General features: G+C 38.0%; 1 protein-coding gene across 1 annotated transcript; it reads left to right on the top strand.

Moving 5' to 3' along the window:
* The first annotated feature begins 3,148 nt into the window (after nucleotides 1-3,148).
* si:ch211-119o8.4 (somatostatin receptor type 3) lies at nucleotides 3,149-5,996 on the top strand. The gene is made up of 2 exons (XM_051700913.1): nucleotides 3,149-3,555; nucleotides 5,315-5,996. Exons 1-2 carry the CDS (start codon nucleotides 3,149-3,151, stop codon nucleotides 5,994-5,996), a joined length of 1,089 nt encoding a protein of 362 aa, XP_051556873.1.
* The last annotated feature ends 2,245 nt before the right edge of the window (nucleotides 5,997-8,241 follow it).

Genomic DNA, 8,241 nt, shown 5'->3' on the forward strand with positions numbered 1-8,241 from the left:
CAAGGGTATTATGCTATAAATGTGGTTTATGAGGACATTTCTAGTTAATGCTTAAAGAAACATACTAAACAATGTTTTTTTGAAAATATAAAAATGCAGAAAGTTTTTTGTGAGAGTTAGGTTTAAAGGTAGGGTTAGGGGATAGAATCTATAGTTTGTACAGTATAAAAATCCTTATGTCTATGGAGAGTCCTCATAAGGATAGTCGCACCAACATGTGTGTGTGTGTGTGTGTGTGTGTGTGTATGTGTGTGTGTGTGTGTGTGTGTGTGTGTGTGTGTTTGTGTGTGTGTGTGGTGTTTTTGGCATTAGGAACAGGCCATGTAGCATCATTAAATATTTATTAATGTAAATAAGCTCCCTATTTCACTCTCTCAGCCCTTCAACACTGCTTAATAATTGTTCTTCCCCCCGAACGTCTCCTTAACAACACATGAATGTTGTTATACCTTAATGAGGCAAGATTAAGGGAAATTAAAATGTGTGTGTGGATGAACAAAGTGATTCAGGTGTGGACGCAGGTGCGGTCCCCCTCTTGTGTGTATGAGGGCAGGACTGTCTGTGTTAGAGGATGTTGTGCTGGATCTGAGCAGACGAACAGAAGTGTGCCCACAGACTGCCAGATTGATGCCTGATCAAGTAACTCTTTAATTATCTCATGTGTTCAGTGCTGTGTTTGTATCTCTGTCCTCTCGTCTCCTGCTACAACTGTTCACACACTTTCACAGCCCTTTTCATGTGTGTTTCTGTTTTGTGATCTGTCTGTTGAGTTGAGTGCCATTTTCAAGGACTTTGGTCGATTAATTAGGGATGAATGGAATGAGCTGTCTACTCGATTTAATTAGTCAGGTAATAAGACATAAATGTTTCATTGACATTTATAAACAGATGTACATGTGATATTTAATCTATCTATCTATCTATCTATCTATCTATCTATCTATCTATCTGATCAGATAAACTTAACATTCCTCTCTTCGGATATGAAATGTAACAGTTTTGTTGATCTATCATTGTTTAAGGATAGAGGGATTCTTTGTTGCTCTACTCAGAATTAACCTATAGAAGGTTTCTTATCAAATCCTCCAAGTTAGGTTTTGATGACCGTATGGATATTCTGTTGGGGGAGTTGAATTGTGGACATTAAATTGTGCTTGGAAAATGTTTCTGTCACAGCCTCTCAGTGAGTAATTGGTTACTGTGGTAATTGCAAATGCCAGTTCTAGGATGGATGTCACATATTTAATGGCCGTATTTATTTTGCTTGTTTGCGTGTTTTATTGGACGTTATCATGTCATTTCATTACATTATGTGCTGTGGGACGGATTTCTGTTGTATAGTGTAATTCAAGGCATTGGTAAGTGCAAACATTTCTTCATTTAGCCTATTAGTTTTTAGACATGTGCACAGTGATTGATGATATGCTTTTCTGTTCAGTTGTGTTTTCTTTTTATGAATTTGCATATGTAGTTACCCTTAAACAACATCTTAAACCAGCCTAGGTTAGTTTGATGATCTTAACTGGTTTCAGCTTTTCTTCCATCCTGACCAAGAGGTTTAAAAAAAAAAAAAAAATGTATCTGGTTTAGCTGGTCAGCCAGCTGATCTCCAAGGGTGGCTAACTGATAGATGCTCAATATCCCTCTAAAACAAACAAAACAGACCAGCCTAACCTGCTTGGCCAGACTGGGAGACCAGCTAACCTCCTTAGGCTGGTTTAAAATGTTTTTCAGCAGCGTAAAAATGCTAAAATGAAATGAAAACAAAAACAGCTCAAACCAGCCTAAGCTGGTTGTCTGTTCTTAGCTGGTCTCCCAGTCAGGCTGGCTGTTTCTTGAGGGGTTTTGGGGCACTTCTCAGCTGATCAGGGATGTGTTTCCCTTTCAACTACGTAACTCACTGCTTAACCACCATAGTACAATGCATCGTTGAAGAAATTGAAAACTGCTTCCCAAAACCATAGTAACTATGTCGACATCCATCGTTTGAACCACAGTGGTTCAGCAATATAGAGCTGTCGTTAATAACATTACGCAGGGGGAATAATTACTTCTGCGGATATAAAATTATAATAGCTAATTTACACATATACCAGAAAGCTGTTTAATGTGTGAAAGCTGCTGGCACTAGTTAATCTGACAGATCCACTGCACTGCAATAAAGGGGTTTCCCTTTACATCAGACTTTGGGGTTCCCCCGACGCACTTGAGCACATATGCACATGCGCACTCTTCAAATAAAAATATAAGAACTTCACTATGCGTTAACATGGACACATAAGCCGTGTTCTCTGACAGAAGCCCTTTCTCTTGACAGCCTTTAATACCTTAAACGGCTGCATTCGCATTTACGTGACATTTGAACACCGCTTTCTGCAAAACCCTAGAATAAGTCGTTTTCTTAAATGCATGTAAACGTGATCAAAGTCTTGACAGAATGAAAGATTTATTTGGAATAAAAGATATAGAAGCCTCAGCAAAGTGAAATGATGTCCACACAGCAAACTAACAAGGAACTATGCTTCTAACCATAGGCAAAGAGTTGTTGTAGTTGATTTTCACTTATTTTGGTGAGGCAAGTGGCTTATTTTGGGTTTGTTTCTCCAGACAATGTATCTTGTTTAACTTGCGAGATCTGGCAACACTGCAATTGGTATTTCACCCACCCCTTAACGCAGAGTACTGTCATTTTACAAAGAATGTTATTAATCATTCTTTTATTTTGTTCTAACCGGTAACCTTTTGAAAAGGAGGCTGCTGAACTTATGAACCGGAACAAAAAAATACAGTTTTTGCTCAGAACGAACCGAAATGAAAAACTTTTAGTTTTGTAGTCCCTGCACACAACTTTGTGATGCTGTTTGCTATGTTCACTGGAACTACGGTTTTGGGAAACACCAAATCGTTGAACTTCGTTGGTAACAATGGAACTTGCGACCATAGTTGGCTAACGATGCTTTTGGGAAACGCAACCCAGGCTGGGAGACTATCTTAAACCAGCTAAGCCCAGTAAACCAGCCAAGGCTGGTTTAATCTGTTTTTGGTTCAGCAGGGTGTTGCAATATCTATTTATCTCAATCTTTCTCCTTTCGCCTCTTCTTATCCTCTCTGTCCCAGAGACTGGCTGATCTTTCAAATACTCTTCAACATGCCTGCCATTGTGAACCTGCTCTTCAACACTGTCAACACCAACACCACCATCTCCTTCTCTTTGGTGCTGCCGCTGGTCAGCATCCTCTCCCTGCTGGTGGGGGTCGGAGGTCACCTGCTCATGTGGTTGGTTTTGATGCGTAATCCACGGCGACGCTCAAAGCCTAGCTCGGTTCTCCTGTTAAACCTGAGTTTTGCTGATCTTTGTGCTTTGCTCACCCTGCCGTGTGTGTTACTAAGCGCTAGCTCTCAGAACTGGCAGCTGGGTGGAGGCGTTTGTGTGCTGTTGAGCTTCATGACCTCACTGACTGCCGGGGTGGACATCTTCAGTCTGGCTGCGCTCTCTGTGTTGCGTTATCGGATAGTGGCTCCCTCAACACGCCCCCCCGCCACCCCTGCACAGGTGTGAGTATCTGAAGTAGAGCAAAAAAATACAGTTATGAGTGTATGACAGATGCATAGATGAATGAATTGAAAATGTAATATTTATGTATTACACAAAGTAAAAAGATACATCTAAAATGTATGCTATTTGTTTTCTTTGAAGTAAAAAAAAATCATCCTTAAGATATGAAGGCTTGTTTTCAGAGAATATATCTTGAATATAAATGTATTTTGTCTTGTGGCATTGGTAGATTTTTTTCTCACTAGTTTTAATTGATAAACTAGTGAAACAAACCATTGCCAGTGCCACAAGTCAAAGTATACTTATATTCAAAATACAGTCCCTGAAAACAAGCCTTTAATATCTGAAGCAGTTTTACTTCTCAAGTAAATATTTTTGACGAAAATACGGTCAAGTCATTTATATTGGTATAGCGCTTTTCACAACACACATAGTTTTAAAGTAGCTTTTCAGAAAATTATGCTTCAACAGAAAATTAAGCTGTAATATCTGTAATATCATTAGAGTTATCATTGTGCAGTTTGAAACTCATTAAGAATGTAATTTTTTCGTAGTACTGTGGTGGTACCATGCTACAGTGATGGTATCAGTGATATTCACATGGTACTGAATGATTACCATATTCACATAGTAATACCATGGTATTTTTATTTATTTATTTATTTTGTACATTTTAGTATCACTTACAAAAATTTAGCATAAAATAACCATGTTTTTTGGACATGAACCATGATAATACCATGGATTTTGAACACAGCCATGATAGTGATATATTGAAAACAAAATGTTAACTGAAAAAATTGGATTCATTTGATAATATGACATTTAAATTAACTGGTTTTATTTAAGTCAAACTTATTGTTTAACTGAATCAACCTGAATACATAGGTTACAGTAAAATAACAAATTTAATGGTTAAATCTGGTAGAAATATCTTCTTAAAGGGATAGTTCACCCCAAAATTAAAATTCTCTCATCACTTATTCACCATCATGCCATTCCCGATGTGTATGACTTTCTTTCTTCTGCTAAACACAAAACAAAAAAACAAAAAAAAAATCTCAGCTCTGTAAGTCCATACAATAAAAGTGAATGGTGGACAGAACTTTGAAGGTCCAAAAAGCAAATAAAGCAGCATAAAATTAATCCAAATGACTCCAGTAATTAAATCCTTATCTTCTGAAGTGATATGATAGATGTGTGTGAGAACAGTTCAATATTTAAGTCCTTTTATACTATAAATCTCCACTTTCACGTTCACATTCTTCTTCTTTTGTTTTTAGTGATTCACATTCTCTGTGCATATCGCCACCTACTGGTCAGGGAGGAGAATTTATTGTAAAAAAGGACTTAAATATCGATCTGTTTCTCACCCACACCTATCATATAGCTTCTGAAGACATGGATTTAACCACTGGAGTCATATTGATTACTTTTATGCTGCATTTATATGCTTTTTGGACCTTCAAAGTTCTGGCCAGCATTCACTTGCATTGTGTTTTTGGGTGAAAATTAACCTTTAAGGTAACAATTGCAGGGTACCACATTTTACAGTGTACCAATAATTATTGGAAGCACTTTGGAGTGCCATTTGATAATTTTGGTATATGAATGTGGTAATTATACAATACCATTGTATCATAATTATAGAGCAGAATGGTATTACGATCATCACTGTATCAATATTGAAAGATATATACAGGCACAAAGTGTATCTATGATAGCATCTCTCATTCACAGTCTCTCATATGCACACAGAGCTGGAACGGTTGCTGTCATCTGGCTGGTTTCCATCGCCATGGCCCTTCCTAAGGTCACGTACATCCAGTTTGACAGTGGTTGCACTTGGTCGGTTGGGCGTGGTCATTGGTTGGGGTTCCTTGTTCCTGCATTCCTGGTGTACTATGTGGCTCCTCTACTCTGCATTGCCCTTCACTGCGGGCTCATCATCACCCACCTGTACCGCTGCCGGGGCACTCTGGCTGCCGACCACCGCAATAAAAAAGCCACTGCCCTTCTCATTGGCTCCACACTGGTGTTTGCCATCAGCTGGCTGCCTTATTACGTGCTGGAGTTTGTCAATGTCTTATCGCCATCCCTTAATTCTGTAAGTTCACCCGTCAGTTGGCCCGTAAGCCCAACCCCCAGTTCCCCCGCCCCATCCACGTCAAGTACGGAGGTGTCGCTCCTGTGGGAGGTGACCTCGCTGTCTGCCATTCTCCTGATTTGTCTGGCACCTTGCTGGAACCCACCACTCTACTTCCTGCTGTCTAAGCCAGCCCTGCGGCAACTGAGAGCGCTGTTACCAATCATGCACAAACGCTGGAGAGTTGCTACCCTCCTACAGCAAATAGTGCCAAAACACGCTCCCACACAACCCCACTCACAGCCTGGGTCTCAACACACTCCTCACATACTACCAGCAACACAACCACAATGAGAAAATGTATCTTTTATTTAAGCAATAAGGTAAAGAGGTCATGCTATATTGTGATAATAGTCACGGCTAAAGACCGTTATATTCAAAATATATACAGTGAAAAAAGTGGTATTATGCAATTGTTACCTTAAGGATCACTTTCTATTTTATTTAAACCTTAAAATGTACTTTCATTGGTGTAACCAAATTATATTTTTGACATGAATAAAACCTAATTTAGATGTTACCACATTTAATGTTACCTGACAAAACACTTTTTTTTTACAGTGTAGCATGGTCTCGAGTGCTTTATTGCTTTTGTAAAATGGTTACTATAATGTTTACTAGATATGATAAAGTGCATAACAATTTGTTTATTAAAACATTCTTTTATTACTATAAGTAAATTCATTAAGTGCCATTCTTCCACCATAATATATAATTTCTGACACAACAGAACGTTGCTATGCAACAAAAAAAAGTTAACAGCTATTGGTCCTGTGCAGTAATATGGTAAAGAGTTGTTACTATAGCCTATAGAGCGCAAAAGTGCCCGCCCACTTTTTCAGCCATCTTGGTTCTGGGAGTATTCTTCCCATTCATTTTTTCCATATGGATTTCATAAAATCCTTCATAAAAGAGTTCTAAACCATGAACCAAATCAACCTGCTCAGAAGTGTATATCAAGGTTACAAACTTAGTTTTGAAGTGGAAACATTATTTGAAAACCGGACAAAAATGCAAAGGTACAAGACTGTGGGAATGAACTACAATCCCATGAAGCATTGGAAAGGTAAACTATTGATTTAAAGGAGCACTCAGTACGTTTTTGTTACGTTGTCTTGTACTTACACTGACACCTAGGGGCGTGGATGCGGCATCATTCAAACTCAATAGTTTTCAGTTACAGATGCCATTGTAGAAATTCACTGTTCACGAGTGTGAGTGAAAGTGTCCAATAACAGGGTGGTTACTAAGATTAAATGAGTAGTATTCAGCTAGTCATGTGATCCTAACATGGCAGCCCCAGTGAGGGGACCCTCTCCATGTAGAATAAAGCAGCTTTCATGAGGTTACTGATATGACTAAAGTCTTTATCTCATGTGAGTACTCATGATTTTAGACATTGGTTTCAAAATAACAATTCATTTCTTTAGAAATAAAACTTTTTAACTGAGGAAAAAACTACTGAGTGCACCTTTAAAGTTGTTTATTATAAATATATAATCAATATGTTTTACATTTATTGCAAAATATTGAGATATATGGGAAAATATAAGTAGTTTGAGAGTGTAGTAGGGAGACCGACTTTATTGCATCATTTACTGACAGATTGCATCATTTACATGTGTGTAATGCAAGTGAGCGGTCACTGCAGTGCTAGTTTAGTGCGCTTTATTCACAGCAATTCTCTGATTGGTGGATTGTTTCCCTTCAGGATCAAGGGTAATGTAGTTCTTCACCATGAATTCTGAAATTAAACACGTTTTTAAAATTAAGTTGGAATAACATGGACTGATGACTTCAACAGAAGCATATACCATTGATTAACAACCTTGCGGTTGGTCTGTCTTGAAAGGTTTATAAGTTATCGTCAAAAATCTATTTCCCTATGGAGAAAATGAATGGTATTTTTTATCAGATCCTGACTGTTGTGCTCTATTGTGTATTTCAGCATGACCAATAAGCATCTAAAACTGGAACAATCTATTTTACAATTGCCAGTATATCTGAGGTACCGGAATGTATCTTCTGGAAATCTGCTCAACAAGCAACAATAGATACAATTATAATAAATACTATGAGGCATGTACAGATTACAATACTATGTACACATTACAATATACAATATACTGTACATTACAATCCAATCTACATTTTAAAATATACAATCTTTTTATGACCATATATATTTTGTATACAATAGAGGACAGAATAGAAATAGTATGTATCCACTTGTATAAAGTGCATTGAATGCATGTGTGTGAATGTGCTGGACTTAACTGCTGTGGTCCTGGTTGAGCATGGATACAGCATTGGGAAAGAAGCTGTGCGGGTTTCTATTAGTCTTGGTTTACTACCAAGATGTACATGGTAAGAAACAGCACATACCTGGTATAGCTATTCTAATACATACTTTCCACCATCAAGACTTTGAATATGAACCACAAACACACCTACACACATGCACAAAGTACACACACACACACACAACGACAGGTGTTTTCTGCAAGAGCATCCTCGTCCCTCTCACGCTGGCTGAGAT

This window comes from Myxocyprinus asiaticus, chromosome 6 (assembly GCF_019703515.2).
Source record: "Myxocyprinus asiaticus isolate MX2 ecotype Aquarium Trade chromosome 6, UBuf_Myxa_2, whole genome shotgun sequence".
Classification (NCBI taxonomy): domain Eukaryota; kingdom Metazoa; phylum Chordata; class Actinopteri; order Cypriniformes; family Catostomidae; genus Myxocyprinus; species Myxocyprinus asiaticus.

Coding starts and splice junctions, on each gene's coding strand:
- si:ch211-119o8.4 (XM_051700913.1), top strand. CDS start 3,149: ATGCCTGCCATTGTGAACCTGCTCTTCAACACTGTCAACACCAACACC. Junction 3,556..5,314: donor CCCGCCACCCCTGCACAGGT/GTGAGTATCTGA, acceptor ATATGCACACAG/AGCTGGAACGGTTGCTGTCA.